The following is a 20,518-nucleotide window of genomic DNA, read 5'->3' on the forward strand; positions in this document are numbered from 1 at the left end:
AGCTTCGCCACTCACAGCTTGTTCAGGAAGGACGGAGAGACGGAGAGTGTTAATTGTGAAAATAATCTGTTTTATTGTCAGAAACCTGGATTGAACAACACAAATTAAACATAAATAGCTAATGGCAAGATGAGGTCCATGACAATTCTATCAAAAGGGACCTCAATTAGTGGTAATGGGCGCAACAGCGCTTTTGGGGTGGCCGAAGGATTGACTAACTGACATTCGCGGCAGGATGCACATCACCGACTTACATCGGCCCGAATGCCCGGCCAGTAAAATCAGGCCATGATCCGATTCAGTGACTTATACCCTAGGTGACCCCCCATGGGGTTGCCATGAGCCGGTTTTCAACTATCAATTTTCATCACTTGGTCAAAGGCATGACGGAAGGTCTCATCCCGAGACCTTGAGTGGGGGCTATCTGCAGGGCCCCTGGAGCCGGCCACGGTGGCCCCTCTGGTGGTGATGCGGCACCTCAGCCTCACCACTAATCACAGAACACCACTCACATTTCCCTGACGTATACGACCGCTAAGCTCGCAAAACCCAGCCAATTTGTGCCTAAGATTACAGGGTGCGTGAGGCCAATACTAACTCCAGCCTTGACTCGATTCATGAATATCCCCGTGCACACTCCTCTCCCTCGTCCACGATGCCTCAAGCAATGCCCCCAGTTGAACCAAGCGCTGGTGGATCATGGTCTGTTCACCACCAGAATCCAGCAGAGCTTGATGTGTACCCCCCTGTATACATACCGGTATACGGTACGTCCCTTTTGAACCGGGGGAGGTGGCTGGCGGCCCAGCAACCTGAACCACTTGCCTCACCTCTATGAGGAGGCACCGCGTCTGGATGTGGCGGGGCTGCCCACACCGCCCGCACACCTGCCCTGGCGCCTGTGGAGCTGGACCCAGCCCTACTGCAAGAGACCAGAATCCGGTTACAAGCGTGCTTATATAGCTGACTGATTACCTGATTCTGTCCAGCTCTCCGATCACCAGCTGAAACTAGTTTATACCGAAAATGTCCGTCCTCATTCTGAAAAGTTGCATAGGATGTTTGCCCCAGACATTTGAACTCTCATATACGGTAGTTTACACATGTGGTTGCTCACTTCTGTGCTTTACAGTACACATATAAGTAACCAGAATACACAGGACAGTATGTAGGATAGTGGAGTGTGTGTAGTTGTGCATTGTTCTGGCAGTTATTAAATTCAGATCTGTGAAGTCTCCCTGGTCATTTTTATAATAACAGAGGTTTTAAAATGGATGATGTCATCAAAAGGGAACCAAAAATAATACCTTGAATACAAATGTGGACTTCTCTGATAGTGTTGGAAAGTGTTTTTTTCTTTTTGATATTTTAAAGCAGAAACATTTCACCCATTCATCCATCCATCCATCCATACACCCATCTTCTACCACCTCCACTGTCAGAGACTACATCTGAAGGCTGATGGTATCACAGCACCTTTACCAGGCTGTGCCATTTTCAAGGCTCCTGAATGCAGCTGACAAACATGTCTTCAATTTGAGAGCAGTGAAGTGAGTCCAACCCATCCCAGGGTTCATTCTGCCTTTTGAAAGCGAACCATCAATGACAAAAACGTCCAAAAAATACCCTTTTATATACTGTTTATATATGTGTGGGTGTGTATTTGTTACCTCTGTAGGACTTTTTCTGGCATAAAAACTGACATTGTCGGGACCAGCAGTCCTTATGTAGACCAAAACCCGGTCCTAATGAGGCAGAACCTCGTTTCTGAGGAACTGCACTATGGTTTGAATCATGATTAGATCAAGGATATAATCACTTCCAAGTGTTTTGATTATTTGTTCATCTGTTTTCAGGAAAAAAGTGGTTTTACACGTTTCGGAGAAAAGTTAAAACTTTCTCTACTTTCATTTTTGCCCTTTTTTCTGTGGGTGTGTTTTATAAGTCCTTTAATTGCTCTTTTGTCTGCGTGCACTGAACCTAATGACTCCAGACGTTGTTTGGCATGGTGCACATGGGCACAGTAACACACAAACACATGCAAGCCCTTACGCAACATTTTCTCCACAGCTTTTATTTATTTATTTACTTTTGACAGTGTGGAAGGTGGCAAGGCTTTAATTTGTGTTGGTGGGCAGGGTTTAGAGTTTTGGAGTCTGGCAACCACCCTAAACTCTGTCTATCAGCTTGTAAATGTGGAAATGGAGCAGAGCGCCAGTTAATGTGACCAGCAGATTCTCCAGGAGCAGACATGGATGAAGATGAATCAGAGAAAAGTTAAGACAAGACATGAAGATACAGATGAATAAAATCATAAAGGACATTCCTCCACCATGTGTCATTTACAACAAAATTCCTGGACCTGGCCACCAAAACAAAAAAGTCAAGGAACATATTAATATATTTCTTTTTTTTGCGAAGTGCGGTTGTATGCGGTACTAACACACCGTGTCAGTGCTGCCTGAGCCGTTAGTGCCCCTGCTGATCCCCTGAGAACCAGTATAAGGTTGGGGTCTGCCTCATTTTAATCAAAAGGGATATTTTTTGCAGTTCCCGTTCTGTTTTGATTTCTCACCACTGTCCCCCACTTCCTGTTCCAGGTCTCTGTAAACAGCTTATCCATTTACCTCACCACGCCCACTTCCTGTCCATAATTTCCTCCTTGTCAACAGCTGTGCCCAATAGTCACGATAGTGAACAATCTACATCTGTGGATTAAAAATGTGCAAGAAGAAGAAGCTGAGCCACATTTGTTTTACCTGTTCAAACCTATTTGTTGTTCTACTACTTCATGTCAAAAATTTTAATTGACTGCATTGGTTTAATAGCTGACATAGGATGTTGTTAAACTATAGTTGTGTTTTATTGCATTGAATTGGTGATGTAACCGTGAGTATTGAGGGCTAAACCATCTTATTTCATACCCAACTTCTGTTTCTCCTCTGAAATGGAGAATGTGTCATGACCAAGAAAGCTGGTTGTGTTTAGTTATTGTCTTGTATTAATGTCTTGTGGTTTCCTGTTTTATTTTGAAATTTTATTCTTGTTTCAGGTAATTTGCCTCTTCCTTTTCTGTTTTTCCCGCCAGTCTGATTGTCCTCACCGTCCCTGCTTGTGTTCACCAGTTCCCCATTACCGTGTGCACATGGTATATATGCTCCCTTTGTCTGTTGGCAGTTGGTCTTGTGAACCAGAGAAACTGACAGTAAAAGCTATACTTACCTTTCTTGCATGTTTACACTTTTATTTTGTAATCTTAAATTGCTCCTAATAAGCGTATGGCACTCTAAAACGTAAGATTAACCCACCAGGTTTTGAAATTCATGATTATTTAATTATCATATTATTATGATAAAAGTATGACCAATTAAAACCGAATAAAATAATTCACCGAGCTACCTGTCTGACATCTGTCACGCACCTCGCCGATCGCTGTAACAGCTTGCGAGTCGCGCGCATCTGTGACAGAGCAGTGTTAGCAACGTGGCGACTTTGTCGCTAAATCTGCCGACTTTTTGTGGTGTTTGGCAACTCTCACGTGAAAGCACGTATCACTCTGCAGTTACTGAGCTCAACAAGCATCATGTGATGATTACCTCCAAAAGCACGGTAAACTCCGCAGTCCCAGCCTACAGTCAGAATAGAGCGGAGAACCTTCCCACTCTGTGTCCAGGTTGCTAATGACTCGTGCATGCACATAGCCGCTGCCGTTCCGGCCCTGGAGGGTGGGACTTCGAGGGAGGCGGAGGTGTTCATGTTCAAATGTTTACTAAATTCTGTGAGACATGCAAGAAAGGTAAGTATAGCTTTAGTGCAGTTGCTAATGTTCACAGTGATCACAGAATTTGACAGACATTAAAACAACAAAGGTGGTGGTGCCCTGAAACTTTTGTGCAGGACTGTATATACGGTACTCCAACAATCCCTTTCGTCAGATTGTCTTTGACGGATAACAGATTACGATTTATCACAAATCAGATTTGACAGTTCACATTCATGACAAGACTACAAATGTCTTGCATCAATTGAAGTCGGAGATATGGAAGATAAGATGTGCCGTTTCAATGCCACCAAATGGACTGGAAATTGTTGGACTGTAAGTCACACTGATACACAGATGTATAGCCAATATTACTGAGTGAAGACAAATGCACTGATGTGTTGTAAATTGAGCTGATGAAGTCAGCGAGTGACAGGAAAGGAGAAGAGACGAGAGAATAACAGAGAGAACAAGTGCAAAACTGCAGAGAGACAGCTGTAGAAACAGAGATGTGAAGAAAGGAGAGGAGAGAGAAGAAGAGAGGGAGGGTTAAGAAATAACAGCAGAAGATGAAAACATGAAGAGTGAAGACAAGGAATCACAATAAAGAGGCAGGGCGAGGGGATGGGAGGGAGGCAGACAGACAGATGAGGAAAAAGAGGGAAAGACGACCTGATGGGCAGACACGGTGGTCCTCAGACGTCCACTCGTCCTCCTCTCGTCATTCACTCTTTGTGTACTTTTAGTTTCATCCACATTTGAGAAGATGATTCTTAGTTCACTATAACTGATGTGGATATGGTTTCATAAGCTACCATATTATATTATATATAATACTATTCTACCATATGCCCCTATGCATTCTTACTGTAGCATATACTATCATATTATTAGATATATCTTATGTTATCAGTGAGAAAAAGAAAATGGTTTGATATTGGCTTGCATATGATAGAAGTGCAATTATTAGTATATGCAAAATATTCCAGCACAGTCTGTGAGGTCATTTCTATAGTCTGTCAGAACTAGACATTAAGTGGACTCAGAAGCAGACTTAGCAGACTCAGAGATGATTAATGGTTGTCTTTTAACTTCTAATACTAGGTGGTGGCACAAGCGTGACACTGGGACAGGATATACACTGGAGCACACAAAACAGTCTGTTAGAATACTGTATACAAAACACAGCAAGCACCAGAAATGATAGTGGAATTTGTGTCACTGCTAAAAATGAAGCAGATAAAAACGACATTTTTAGCAGGTGTCCCCACTAATGCTGATTGGAGCTGAAGCTGATGAAAAGCTAGTGTGCTGAATATGAAAGTGCAAATTAAAAATAGCCATGTGATTTAACTCCCCCCTAATGCAAAAAAACAAGAGTGACACTGGTTTGGAGTAAAATAACACAGCTATAATATTGTTAATGCAATTTACTGAGATACAAATCAAATTCAGCTTCGGGTCCCATAAATGTTTGGGCCGGCCCTGAAGCTAGTTAATAACAATGCAGCCACATAACATTCTGAAACGCACAGTGGATTATTGAAAGACAAAACATGGTTTAATCCCTGTATGTGACTTCAAATGAATGAACACTAATAATGTGGATTAACAATATTAATGAAAACTCGCCTCAAGGTGACCAGTTTTTCTCATGTCCTGCTCTCTTTAGGCACCAAAAGAATCCATCTGTTTGTTGTTTTTGTGATGATGTCTGCTAAAATGTATCCTAACGCGTTAGCAAAAAGTCCGTTAGTGTAAATGCTAACGCTAACAAGTCCACTCACATAGCAGAAGTGAGATCTGTGTCGGCCTTTGTCTTTGTTAAGAAGTACAGCCACAATTTAGTTCTTCTGGGTTTTTCCTTGTCCATCTTCATTCAACGGTGAACACACAGCTCCACAGTAGCAGTGAGGAGGGGCTGCTTAAAAGATAGTACAGGATTAAGCTAAAGGAAGATGCCAAGCCCTATGCATTGCCGCAACGTGTACCTCTACCATTATACAAAAAAAGGTCAAAGAGGAGCTCCAGAGAATGGAGAAAATGGGTGTGATTATGCCCATTGAAGAGGCCCATTGATTGGTGTGCAGGCATGGTTGTGGCACCAAAGCCCAAAGTAAAGATCAGGATCTGCTCCAATATGAACCATCTGAATGAGTATATCTGCTGAGAGAGACATCGATGACACAGATGCTGACAGGGCTGGAAGTCACTGTGTGTCACGCCGACGATATCCTCATTTTTGAACAACATGCTTCAGGACGGGGGCCTGACGCTCAATAATGACAAGTGTCAGTTTGCAGTTGACAAGGTCATGTTCCTGGGCCACATTGTCAGTGCAAGGGGCATTAAGGCAGACCCGGGCCCACGCCTAAAAGATGCTGCTGAGCTCACACAGCTGCAACCAGACCTGCTCAAGACAGACACCGACTGGGTGTGGGACAGTGCACAGCAAAGAGCGTTTGATGAGCTACGTAAGGAACTGAGTTCACCAGCAGTACTGGCACAGTACTGCCTGCACAGACAGACAACATTTGCAGCAGACGCTTCCTCCTTTGGGCTGGGAGGAGTTTTGTCTCAGAAGCAGCTGTCTGGAGAATGGAGGCCTGGTGCCTTCATATCACGCAGCATGATGGACACGGAGCGCAGGTACGCCTTTCATCTCCCACAAGGCTCTCATCTCCTTGCTAGGCAGCAGAGCACTAGATGACTTGCCACCTCGAGTTCTGTGATTCAGGCTGCTGTGTGTGTTCCTCAACTTAATGACGGAGCAGTTGCCAGCTTCAGCGCAGAGGCTGGTGCAGATCGGGACAGCACAGGACACAGATCATGTCTGTAAAAGACTGAAAAACATGGTGCAAACAGGTTGGCCTCTGAGCAGAAAAGTTCTTCCACCACAACTGCAGCTGTACTGGCAGTATCAACAGGACCTGCTGAACTTGAACTATCCCTGTAATGTATGTCAGCGTAAGTTTCTGATCCTCTCTACTTCATCATCATCAGATGCCACTCTGCTACTCCTGCTGACTGAGGAGGAGGAGGAGGAGGAGGAGGAGGAGGAGGAAGACGGATGCTGGGAGAGTACACCTTTCCTCCCTCACTCCCTCCCTCTCTTTCTTTCTCCCCCTTCTCTGTCTCTCCCTCTTCACTCCACAGCAACAGCAGCACTACTCACCAACACACCACAACACACCACACCACTTTCTGTCACTGGTGCAAACACACTCACACACACACACACACACACACACACACACACACACACAAACCCACACACACATACTGAGTGGCATCCTCATAACAGACTGAGACGCCCTTGGACTGCTGTAGGCAAGGTGAGTAAGTAAATATTTGAAACCTACTCTGTGTGTATTTGAGACAGATTGTGTGTGTGTGTGTGTGTGTGTGTGTGTGTGTGTGTGTGTGTGTGTGTGTGTCTGCATGTGCTGGTGTGGTTTGCCTCTGCTGTCTCCCTATCCCTCCATCCCTCCCTCAATTTCTCTCTCTCTTTCTCTCTGCCGTGTGTGTGTATGTGTGTGTGTGTGTGTGTGTGTGTGTGTGTGTGTGTGTGTGTGTGTGTGTGTGTGTGTGTGTGTGTGTGTGTGTGTGTGTGTGTGTGTGTGTGTGTGTGTGTGTGTGTGTGTGTGTGTGTGTTTGTGTGTGTTTACGAGGCATATGCTCAAGCCAATGAGACTTGTGTTTTGCACCAGACCAAAAGAAATCCACAAAATAATGCTGCCTGTGTGTGTGTGTGTGAGTGAATGTTCATGCTGCCAGTGCTACTTGTCAAACTGTGGATTGTGGTTTCAGTGGTTCTAAACCGCAGCAGAGAATTACAGGATAAAATCTCTAAATCCAGTGTCAAGTTTCACTTTCAGAACTTTTTTACTCTTTTACTGTAAAAGTCTGCAAACACAAAAAGACAAGTGTAGTTTAAGTCCCTTTTAAAGCTGATGATGAGTTTGGTGGATGTATGAAGTTCCAGAGGCCCTGTCCTCTGTCTGAGGACTGTTCTGACTTAATGATATGCAGGCCAAACAATGTGATGTCATCAAGATTAAAGTTGGAGTTTGTAGTTAGGTCAGTTCATATAAACCTTATAATAATAGCAGCCCTGCAATAATCTTCAGGTTTGTAAGAGAGCTGCTAATTGTTAATCTATAAACTATAGTTGTTGAACAGTTTTTTCCTGTTAAGGTGTTACTCATGCTTATTCTCCCTTCACTGTTGTAAATGAGGGTATGTGACCTGCTTTTCATCATCTCACAACAATCCAGTCTCCTGGATCACATGTTGCTCTTGCACTTTTCTGCAAAACCACAGGTACATGTGAGTACATGCAGATACAAAAGGACTTACTTTACGTGACTTATTATCAACATAATAGTGCAGGTTGTGGTGCTTTTTGAAGAAATAAAGGTTATAATAACAATTTTCATTGTTAAGTATGTGGTTAGATTTAGTATTCTCACACACCACAACAAACACAATGTATGGATTTGAACTGTGTTCTGCTGCTTTGGCAGATCTGACCTGTCATCATCAGGTTCCATTGAGTCACGAGAAAATCCATCCTGGAGCTCAGCCTTTATTTGTTTTTGTTTTTCTCTTGGAGCCCACAGTTGGTGTAGTGTAGGGCTATTCAACTAAAATATCTTTTCAGAAGGCTGTCCAGCCAGTGGGCCGGTCAACCAGTTTACTACTATTTTGTGTTGCATGTACAGTAAACGGATACAAATAGATACAAAATGTTATTTAGAATAATATTTTAAATGTTAATTATTTAGCACTTATTTATTGAAATAGCTGCTAGTTTTGTGCTAAAAATGGTAAGTAACAAAACCACCAATATTCAGGTACAATACAATTTGCGTATACTGCAAAAAGGTTACAGTTACAGTACCACCAACATTTGGATGTAACAGTCACAATTGGTTCTTACAAAATTAGAGGTAACAATATAAAAAACATTAAGGTGCAATGGCCACAAAAGGCTATTTATGCAGAAATATAAGTAACAGTTCCAATAATATTCAGGTACAACCACTACAGTTGGCTCATAGTGCAAAGTATTCTGGTCCATACAGAGGCCGCCTACAATTACAGCTGTACTAGTATTTGCCAAAAAGGGATGCAAAGTACCAGAAATAGGCAAAGCTTTTATTGGCTTTTTAATAATACATTCATTATTTATGGGTTAATGGACCGCGGGCTGGTCCAAATTGCTTGAAAGGCCTGATCTGGCCCCCGGGCCTTAAGTTGAATAGCCTTGGTGTAGTGGTTAGCGTTTTCGCCTTTGCAGCAAGAAGACCCGGGTTCCTGGGTTCTAGCCCCGGTTGGAACAAAGGCCTTTTCTGCCTTTTTGCATGTTCTACCCGTGTGTGAGTGGGTTTTCTCCAGGTTCTCCGGCTTCCTCCCACAGTCCAAAAACATGCAGATTTGCGGATTAGGTGCATTGGTCACACTAAATTGCTATTTGTCTCTATATGTGGCCCTGGGAAGGACTGGCGAACTGTCCAGGGTGTACCCCACCTATCGCCCCAATGTCAGCTGAACTAGGCACAGCACCCTCCGGTGGAGGATAAAGCGTTAGATAATGGATGGATGTTTTTCTCTTCATTTTATTGTAGAATCAGGCTGAGAGAGGAGATTGCAGAGCGATAATGGGTGTGGCATGTGTTCTTCTGCTATCAGGTTGTCTCACCTCAGCCTTCATTTTGATTATTACTATTTTGAGTTCGCTAATGTCAGGTTTTCTCTAGCACAGTTTTGTCATAGTGACAAAACACACATTTAGACTCGCAGCCATGCGTTCTCTGGTCAAACCGCTCAATAGTTTGGATTCTCTGTCAACTCACATGTACATGTACACATCTTACACAGTCCATGAGATGACGTTGGTCATTATGTAGTTTGTGAATAGAAAATGTTTGTGCAGTACTGTATCTTGTGTTTGTTTAGTTGTTTTTATTTTTTACTGAGAAAGGTTACATTCTTGGGAAAGCCAAGAAAAGCATGTCAATAAATAAGTCAGAGTTCAATCACATTCAGCCCCTGTTTGTCTCAGGAGTAACTAAACACCACTGAACTCTACTCAACTTCTCATCTTTACTCACTTACTTTACATCTTTCTCCACCTCAGTCTGTCTCTTTCCCATCATCCATCCTCTTCTTGTCCAGCTGCCCAGTCCTCTGTCTGCATGTTGTCTGTTTTCTTCTTTTGTACATCACAGGCTGAGGACAGCCTCAGTCCATTTCACTCTGCACTGTATGTGAGAAACTACTGCCACGGAGGGAAAAAGACTGAAAAAGTTGGTTTATGGAACACGAGTCCACCTGCAGCCACGCCACATTCAGGCAATAGGAGGCAGACAGTTACTCTCTCTGGAGAGTCATGCCTCTTTTTATGTCATAAATAAATAAGTAAATGCTGTTAGTACAATGAAATATAACTATATAAATTACAAATAATGTAATCAATATTGCTGAAACCATCTGACCAACTCTCTACTGCATTAAGCTAGGTTTATGGTCGTCGTAGTGTGCCAAAAGGTGTCGCGGCGCTACGGCGTGCACCTCTGAGATTTGTCAGCTGTGGTGCGCACCAACTCTTCTTTTTCAATGGAAGACTGGCTGCATGCTTGTAGTTCGCGCTCCACAGACGGCGTGCGCCCTATGCGCACGCACGGAGGCATTCATACTCACCATGTTTTTCGTTGCAGTATTCACCGCAACAACAGGGGGCGTTCAACCAAAATATTCAACTTGTGCGGTGTTTCACATATAGGGACAAACATCCCAGCTCCACCAGAATCACCGGGAGGGCTTTTCCCCTCCACCACTCTTTCCATGGGCTCGTCTTTTGCCCTTCACAAAGCGATCCCTCTTTTTTTTCCACGTCCTACGGCAAAAAACATGGTCTTTCTGTAACGTGGTAGCGATCTCCTTCCATGAATTTAAGGCCATGTGACTGTCTCGGTGCTCTCGGAGAGTACAGTCATACACAATGCGTGTACAAGCGGACCTGATCGGCCAGTCTTCAATTGAAAATGAAGAGTTGGCGCACGCCGCAGCCCACAAAGTTACACTTACTTTGACCAGGCTCTATTATTGGCTCCATCTCATGACTTTTTATGTCATGTCTCGAATGGATGAGCAGGTGGAGTGAGCAGCTCAGTCACTGGCTCCTGCTAATGGAGTGACAACCCTGAACACAGACCAGGACACTTATTTGGCAACACACTTGCTCTGAAGTTCTCTGTAGAAAATATGAGGTGATGAATTATTACTGTTCCATCTTTGAAAAAGGCTCACAGTGTGTGCGCAGAGGCAATATTCAGAATACAGTGAAGCCAGGCTTACACCGAATAATCAGAGTTGTAAAAATTACAAGACAGAATCCTCCTGCCTGTCTGTACTTCTCTCTGTCTGCTGAGGCTGCCAGTGCTACAACAACATGAGTGTGAGGGGAGGGGCCCCAGGGGCTTCTATCTTTGGGGGGGTGACCAGTCCATCACAGGGCCACATATGGAGACAAACATTCACAAATATATCTACAACTGTCTGCTTGAAACTAGATTAGACTAGTTGTTGCTTATGGCTAATTATTATGCAATTATGGCAAATGCAGATGATGCTGAAAACCTCCTTAATGAGGTCAATGGAAATGATCCGTTTGTCAGTCAAGTTATTAGGTCGGAAAAAAAATTATACCGTAATAATCAGTTAGTTATAAGATGATACTCATACAAATACCACAACCACAGACATATTCAGCTGACAGTTACCACACACCACGGCTTATTGAAAAGTAAACAATAGCAAACGATCGCATGTCCGCACCGGCCAGCTGTTGACAAAAGATTGTAAAATAAAAATAAATGTTACGCAACAATGACGTAAGTAATCCATAATATGGGCCTAAACTAAGATAATACAATGGTTTTCATTTTATATCTCTATTGACAAAGAACATTCTTAATTTGTAGCGTACTCGTTTCGCTGCTTTCGGCGACATCTTTATGTCAAAACACGCAATGCATTGTGGGTAGCCCTTGCTCCCAAGGGTGGTCTCGGAAAATCTCAATATTGAGGGCGATACAGCTCTTAAACTCGCCCCTCAACTTAATTTTTCTGAGAATCGGGACAGCACTTGCACTAGCGGGAGCGCACATTTTTGAGATTGAGGGTTAAGCAAGGAATTGGAATTCAGCCCTAATCCCCAATATTGGAGCAGGAAACATGTGTGTTTAGGATAAGGGGCATGTGGGTAAGGTGCCAACAAACCTATCCATTAGCTAAGGAAGAAAAGCAGCAAAATCCAGTTAGAAATAAACACGCTGACAAAAGAATAAACCGATCTGGACGTTACATTGTAACTAAAAGAGAAGAGCAGCTGAAGTCATGGGAAGAAACAGATGTCGTCAGCATTAATTGTTGAATTGTTAATTGTTAATAATTATTGAAAGGCACTGTAATAATGCAATAATTCTTTCTTTTTTTTTTTTACTGCCAATGGATGAATAGATCACAATGTGACATATAAAATAAGACCAACCACAACCTCCTGCCGACAACAGCCTATAGGCAGATTTATATGAAATGGAGTCAAGTTCAGTCTAAAAGGTTTGACATGCCTTCTGTATGCCTTAGGTAAACATCAGTGGCTGATTTCTGCCCACCACTACAGTAGCTGTGAGTTGCAAATTAGTTTTAGTTAGGAAAAGGAAAGAAGCCGTCTGATATCTATAAACAACTGGCGAGATCTCTGGTCTACCATCATTATTTCACTCTGACACTGACGCACACACACGCTGCTGCACAGTCGCAGGTGTATAGAAAAGTAACTCAAGAGCAATAAAATGATCAAACACACTGCGGCTCAGCAAAAACCCAGAAACAAAAACACCATAAAAGCATGAAAAGCAAAAGGGGCCAAAGACGAATGTGACTAACATGGAGTGAGGCTAGAGTGAGAAGACTAGAGTCGAGTGAAAAGTTCTGTATTAGTTACCTCATCAGCGCACATATTGTTACTGTTTGGGCTGGAGCCCTGGATGCTCACTCACAGTGGTGAGGCTGCAGTTCTCTTACAGACACATTAGTCGCTATAGAGAACTGTTTTTGGAACTTTCATTTAGCTCCTTAAATAAAAAGCAAAATAAAATCAATACCTGGGCACAGTCAACACTGAAGAAGAGATAACACTTCACAGCTTCAGGACTGACTTAAGGATCTCTGTCAGACAAATTGAAGATTGTCCTGTTCGTAAACAGCTCCAGTTGTGATTGGTTAGATGTGTATATGCAAAAAGCAAAACTAAAACGAAACAAACTGCTCCAAAATTGATGTGAAATTTCACACTGACCAGATACAGGTTTAAAAATATGAATAACGTGAATACATTTTGTCTGGTGTGCAAGGCATTTGAGAAACTGCTGTTTTGCATGTAAAATGAGCCTAAGATGGGGCTTTAAGTTAAGTTAAGTTCAGGTCAAAATTAGTGCTGTCAGTTAAACGCATTATTAATGGCGTTTTTAACAAAAAAAATGTATTGTGCAATTAACGCTCTTTTTGGACGAGCAAACTTTGTAGTTTTTTTCACATGCTGTTGCAGCAACTGGTAAAGTTAGAACTACAACTACAACACCACACCGAATCTAGCTAGACCGGAAACCAAACAACAGACACGCAGTGCGAGCCTTGCGAAGGAAGAGTAAACGTTACGTTTTGAGTGGATGGCGAGCGCTGTGTCCTTCTCCGCTAGCTCCTTTAGCTCAGATTAGCTTGTTACGGCAACAACACATTAAACCACCGGACTACGTCTGCATAGAAGAATGTCTCTTTATTCATGAAGACATACAAATGTACATGAGCAGCAGTGTGTGTGTGTGTGTGTGTGTGTGTGTGTGTGTGTGTGTGTATTCATGCTAGGGTTTTTGCATAACTGTACGATACGGTAGCCATCAGGGGCAAACGCACTGCATTGACACAAAACACATGCAGAAGGAGAAAAGAGCTGCATATTCAAAAGCACAAACAACAACAGACACAAATGCAATGTGAGAAACACACTGCAATATAAAAATGATCTGCAGAAAGCCAAAACACATGCATCAACAGAAACACGGTGCAAAATCAAAATTATGCAAAACTGAAAACACACACATCCCAAAACACCCGCATGAGAGAAAACACCATCATCTATCTATAAAGCAAGTTGCGTCTGTGTGTCTGTCTGTCTGTGTGTGTGTCTGTGACAGGCATATGTCGTTGACCGTTAGTCAGATCACCCTAAGATTTTGGATATGGGTTGAGCATGGTGTGCATTCTTGATTTTCACATTTTTTTGTTGTAATTTTAGTTTCGCTGATTGAACATGCTGCACTTTCGCTGATTAATTACGCTACACCAGGCAGGCAGTGGCTCATCAGCGGCTCATCAGCAGCAGCTGTGCTGTCTGGTGCAGGGAGGTGGGAGTGAAGAGGCTGTCCACGCAGTGGGTGAGACATATTCCCATGGTTCAACGCAGAATGTGGTGTTATACTGAAATGACGAAGTCGGTGTCCATTCATCAATACGCAAGCACATAATGCTAAATTTATTTTAGCATTAGCATTCAACTATTTTGGAGCTAACTTGGTGAACCTGTTCCCAAAGGTAAGCTAGCGAGGCTGTGATTAGCATTAACGTAGGGCTACAAACAATGTGCAACCTCATCAGGCACAAAACAATTTTTTTAAATTTTCGATTAGCATTAGCATAGCTAGCTGTTGTAGCCAGGCTGGCAGCGGCTCATCAGCAGGAGCTGCGCTGTCTGGTGCAGGGAGATGGGAGTGAAGAGGCTGGGCTAATTTGGCGAACCTGTTTCCAAAGGTAAGCTAGCGGGGCTACGATTAGCATTAGCATTAGTAGGGCTAACATAATACAAACACTGTGCAACCTCATTATTTTTTTAAATTTGCATTGTGCATAATGAGATTGCACTATTATGTTAGCCTTTACGTTCCTTATCATGCATTACCATAACTGAAAAATCTTCTTCAGCTCCCACTATAGCAATACATACTTCCTACGGGGGTCGTACCTATGTTCCCCGGGTCCTATGTTCCCCGTTTTTCGGCACGGTGTTATGATACTCGGGGCTCGCCGCTTTTTGGAAACAGAATCCAATCTCGAAAAATAGTCCGCAAAAAGTGATCGGAAGTAATTAACAACACTGCCGTTTGCATGTCACCTCCATGAAGAACGAACAGGCAAACACACAACAATGTGAACTTGAAAAAAGTGTCTCACAGTGTATTTGTTGTCGGCCACCGTAGTACGACCACGTGGCATCAATTGGAGCAGGAGTCTGGCTGTGTGTGTGTGTGTGTGTGTGTGTGTGTGTGTGTGTGTGTGTGTGTGTGTGTGTGTGTGTGTGTGTGTGTGTGTGTGTGTGTGTGTGTGTATGTGTGTGTGTGTGTGTGTGTGTGCAGTCACTCACGCCACTGACCAAAAAAATGCCTGAACATGTGAAGCTGCGTCTGACTGTGTGTGTGTGTGTGTGTGTGTGGCAGCTGGCTGGGCTCCAGCTGTGTCTGGTTGGATAATGAAATCCAGGTGCGGCAGCGCCTGCTTTAAGACACCTGTCACCAATATTTAGTGCCAGAGGAGTCAGACTGCAAACAGGGCGAGACGAGATGTTTGCTTATTTTAACTAAGCTGCCTAACTGGAGCTGAGGACACGGGATGTATTATGAGCCTTTTCCTAGAAGTTTTGTCTGTCTCTCTGTGTGTGCGGGTGTGTGTGTGTACTTTATTATAGTATAGTATTTTGTATTTTTTCACCTTTTTAGGACCTTTTCTGGCATAAACACTGACCTTCCAGACATTGCTGATTCAGTGTGTCCCCACAGCTTTTACTAACCAAAAAAGCTGTAGTTATTTTGAACAAGTAACAGGAAATTATACCAATATCCATGATAATACTCTATGATTGAAATAGTTAAGTTTATTAACCATCCCATGATATAAATGACCAATAAAATAATGTGTGTGGTTGTTTTATTATATATAAAATGACTCATGTAGTAAAGCATTTGATTGCCGTAATGTTTATATTATTCAAATTAATATTATTTTGTAGTTTGTGTTTGTTTTAAACCTATTTAAATAACATAGCATTTACATAACATTTACATAAACCAATTTCCATAATGTTTACATAAACCAATGAACTAAAATAATGAAAATGAATGAATTCATAATAAAACACTTTATTGCATGCATAAGCTGAAACGTCAAACTTTTGAGGTTTGGAAATATGGTCACCATTCTTTTTCTTCAGCTTTAGTTCAGAAAGATGTAAGGGGGTGTCTTATTATCCGCATCTCTATTCCAGCATTGCTAACAACTGCCTACACTATAAAGAAACCTAAAAAGGGGAAAATAATCCAAAATAGAAACAGTAAATGAACACTAGAGATGCTAGAACACGTCAGTGTGGGTGGAGCCACTCATAAATGGAGAGATTTTCTTGAGTCATCTATCATGTACAGTGCCCGTAAGAAGTATGTGCCGTGGGAATCCAGAGCGAATTGGGTTACTGACAGTGTATTCCTGGCGTGACTATCACCAAAGTGAGACCTATGCACCTATCCACACAATCAGACATGGGGTGGAGCTCCCCTGAAAAGTGTCCCCTTGGAAACAGTGAAGTGCTGCAATACATGACCTATGTAAATGAATTCAACTGTCGAGCTATTTGGGATATTGAAAACTGTCGGGCTGGGCTATGACACGCGCCAATACATTAAAGTGGACCTATACCGGAAGTTCCAATTAATGCTGTTTTTGGTGTGTGTCTGCGTCATTACCTTGTTTATGAGGCCCAGAGGGTTCTAAACAAACAGTTCAGCCACTGCTGAGAACGCTGTGTTTTATTGTAATCTCGGTCCGGTTACGTAAACAGCAGTTCTCCTGAACAGCCGATCGTCCTGCTCCGGGCACTAGTCCGGGCACATCCGGTTGCGTACATTGAACCACAGAAGAAGAACAACGTCCGTTGTGGAGGTGTTTCACGAGCGACAGTGTCTTCTGACTCTGGGTCTGACTCCGGGTCAAAGGCGTAAAAGAGACTACGGCGGGGAGTCGTGAAGAAGCTATTTTTAAACACTGTTAAAACAATGTTTTGATAATGAGGAGCAGTGCATCCACCGTTCCAGAGGGGGGAGCTGCGCTTCTGAGAGAGGGTGTGCTGATTATGTCACTTATGGGTATTGGCCAATCACAAGACAGTTGGGAAGGCTCTACGCTGGCTGACCAATCACAACACAGTCTGTCTTCTGGGTGTGAGATTTCAGTCAGAAATAGCGCGACTGACGAGAGCGTCAGAAAAGAGAGATTTCTATCGGCTCGTTTACAGCAACTAGGAGGTTTTTGACCATAAAAACAAGTTCATGTATGTAAGTAGACCTCCATAACTAACATATATGTGCAACAGGACCACTCAATGTGAGCCTTAACAAACATAACGTTTGTTACCAGTAGGTTATTGTCGACATTATCGCAGGGTATTTCACCAATATGAAGAGAGCGGTAGGCTATTCGCGACATGTAGAACCGCTTCCATTGTTGCATCCATGCAACACTCACTCACGGTAAAATTATGTTTTGTCACAATTAACTACTCATCAGTCCTTAAAGTTATGAGCTTGTACACAATGTCTGTACAACAATCACATATTAATCCCTTAATTTAAATGGCTTTATAGATAGATGAAGCATCGGCGTCTGTCCATCCATGTCTGGTGGAAGGGACTCCTTCAGTTATGTCTTCTGCTGTGAATCCAAACCACCACAGAAGAGCCACTCTGCAGACTCTCCTCTGAATCAAAGGCTTCACTGAGTCTATAAATTCCCGTGTAGACCTGTACACTCCTTTTCCTGTGTGTCTGTGCCTGTTCATGTTAACCTTTACATGCAGACGTCTACACTTACTCACTGTCTGCCTTCATATAGCACGGCCAAACAAAGGTCCACCTGTGTAAAGTTGTAGGAAACTTGCCTTCGCCCTTCCAGCATACTGAGGCTTGTTTAACTTTAACTCGGGGCCCCTCCGCCGTCCACCTCCCCTTCTCTAGCACCTGTGGACTCTCAACAGTGTGTCTGTGTCACCCTCCACCTGCCAGCAGCACACTGTGGACTGTCTGCACGTTAAAATATCTGATGCTGGAGTGAGTATTGTCTGAGAAAATGCCCTTAGCTTACCATGACACTGTTTCGCTCTGCTGTGCTTGGAAGTGTGACAGTGCATATTGAATTAGATCTGATTAGATTGACGGAGGAAGAAATCCTGAGCTGCAGAAGACACTGTGAATATATGATGGACAGCTAACTGGTGGAAAGAGAGCAGGTAGATTAAATAAAACATATTCATGTGAAAGTGTACATTTACACTGTTGTCTATTTTATTGATAAGTATAATCCGTTTTTTGAGTGTCAGCCTATTTTATCCCCCAACACCCACATTGTTGGAGGTGAGAGGTTTCACATAAGAGTCTGAAAAGGAAATGCTTTACTACCTGCAATGCTTTCTTTCACCATTAAATAAAATCAAGCCCTTCTGTGGGTTTGGAAGCTGGAGAAGTTTCAATTTGGAGATTTTGAGATGACATGCAAAAACACCCACAAGTCTCAGCACTATGTATTCACCCACAGCTCACCACAAGTCCCTGAACAACGGTTTAAATACCACAGGAACTTATTAGTGGTCATGATATTTCCTTTCAAATCCTGAAGCCTTTTGTTAAAGACTCATCACCAGCTGCTCAATTCATCATAATGTTAATTTCTCTGTGTCTGGTGTGTCAGTGATGTAGCATCAGCAGATTACACTGATATTCCCACTGTAGAGGGATGTTATAAATCTAGATTTACAAACTTGGTGAGAAGAATGGGTCGAACTGACTTCTGTGGCTGCTGCTCGAACGACATTGTCTCGTATTTACTCACATCAATTAGATATTTCCAAAAGTGACGCCTACAGCTTCTTCAGTAAGCTCTACATTTAAACATATTAGTTGTATATTTAGCCTTCTTTAGTGCTGCATTTCCTAGCAGCAGTGGAAACGTTTGCATTGAGAAGTGATGGCAATATAGTGTCTGCCATCTGTCTGACAAAATGGAGACAATATGAGAAACTGTTTGTGATACACCTGCATGTATAAATTATGTTGGACCACCATGTTTTTAATGGACAAACTACACGTCTTTTGAGTTAATGATGCTCGGAAGGGAAGGGTGAGATTAGAAATATTCAGCTGCACCATGCAACTTTACCAATAGATGTCGCTAAATCCTATACACTGTACCTTTAATTGGCTGGAGCTTGTGCTGCCACTTAGAAGGTTGAACATTGGTCAAATCAAATGAAGTTTCGCAACGTGTGATGTCACCCTAATCAAATGAATCAGCGGTGTTTCAGTTGAAGCCTCCAATGCATGGGTGAGTCCAGAGTTATCAGCCTAATATTCTTATTGTATACTTCAAGTCAAACTATATTATACTTTAAATTGTACAAACCAGCCAGATACAATCACCTGGAGCCCGTCAAAGGTTCCCTTTCTTTCTTCCAGTTTCTTCAACCACCAAGTATTTGTCTTTGTTGTCAAAAATGATTAAACCCATGTTTCTTTCTTCTTTTTTCTTCTTTTCTGTGTGACTTATCAGGATGAGGCTGTCGTCACAGGAACGGTATGGGAAGATGTGTGTGGTCCTGCTGGGCTTCCTGACACTGGCAGTGTCAGTGGGGAACCTGTCCACCAGGGGGATCCAGGTAGAAAACTCTTCTTTTTTTGACTGGACAATGGATTTCTATATATATATATATACATATATATATATATGTATATATATATATATAAGGCCTGTGTTATATACTAGAGCTTTAAATGAAAAGGCAACTATGAATTCATTAATACAACCTAAGTTTTAACCTCTAATCATTAATTCTACCTTTACTCACTTTTATGAATATTTGTTACTGTCTGTCTGCCTATCTCTCTCTCACTCTCGCTTACACTCTCTGTCTGGTATTTCCAATGTCTCTCGCTCTCTCTCACAGCTGCTGTCTCACACCTTTTACAAGAAGCTCAGTGCACATTCCAGGTTTTTACACTATAACGTATATACAATATGACTATACAATATGACGTGCTATAACATACCACACGAATACGACGAGGGATAAAAACACAGTGGCGGGAAATATCGGCCCGACTCACGGGCCGGGCTTGAGCAGAGAATCTAAACTCTAGCTCCAAGCACAGGTTCTGGTCATCTCCCGACTTGACTACTGTAACGCCCTGCTAACAGGCCTCCCCACCTGTGCTGTGAGACTACTACAGATGGTCCAGAACGCGGAGGCGTGCCTGGTCTTCAATCAGCCTAAAAGGGCACATGTCACCCCTCTGTTCATTGAGCTCCACTGGCTAAATTCAAAAGTCCCCTTTAAACAGGGTCAAATGCCAATGAAAAGAGATGTGTTTTAAGAAGAGATTGTGTGTGTGTGTGTGTGTGTGTGTGTGTGTGTGTGTGTGTGTGTGTGTGTGTGTGTGTGTGTGTGTGTGTGTAGGAAGAGGGTGTGGCTTCCAACAGTCTGGAGGAGAAGCTGGAGGTGACCACATATTGGTGGGGAGAGTGGGCCAAGTGGACCGCTTGCACTCGTACCTGTGGAGGTGGAGTGATGTCACAGGAAAGGCACTGCCTCAAACAGAG

At 42.8% G+C, this 20,518-nt stretch overlaps 1 protein-coding gene across 1 annotated transcript in view; it reads left to right on the top strand.

Moving 5' to 3' along the window:
• Positions 1–6,011: 6,011 nt before the first annotated feature.
• The window catches only part of ttc16 (tetratricopeptide repeat domain 16), a gene marked incomplete at both ends in the record, with an annotated part of 29,822 nt that continues 15,315 nt past the window's right edge, over positions 6,012–20,518 (top strand). Inside the window, 3 exons of the mRNA XM_083904608.1 lie at positions 6,012–6,409; positions 19,472–19,577; positions 20,376–20,518. Coding sequence (XP_083760734.1) covers positions 6,012–6,409; positions 19,472–19,577; positions 20,376–20,518 — 647 coding nt within the window. The remainder of the gene's footprint in view (positions 6,410–19,471; positions 19,578–20,375) is intronic.

This window comes from Microchirus variegatus (genome assembly GCF_963457635.1).
Source record: "Microchirus variegatus genome assembly, chromosome: 18".
Lineage (NCBI taxonomy): Eukaryota > Metazoa > Chordata > Actinopteri > Pleuronectiformes > Soleidae > Microchirus > Microchirus variegatus.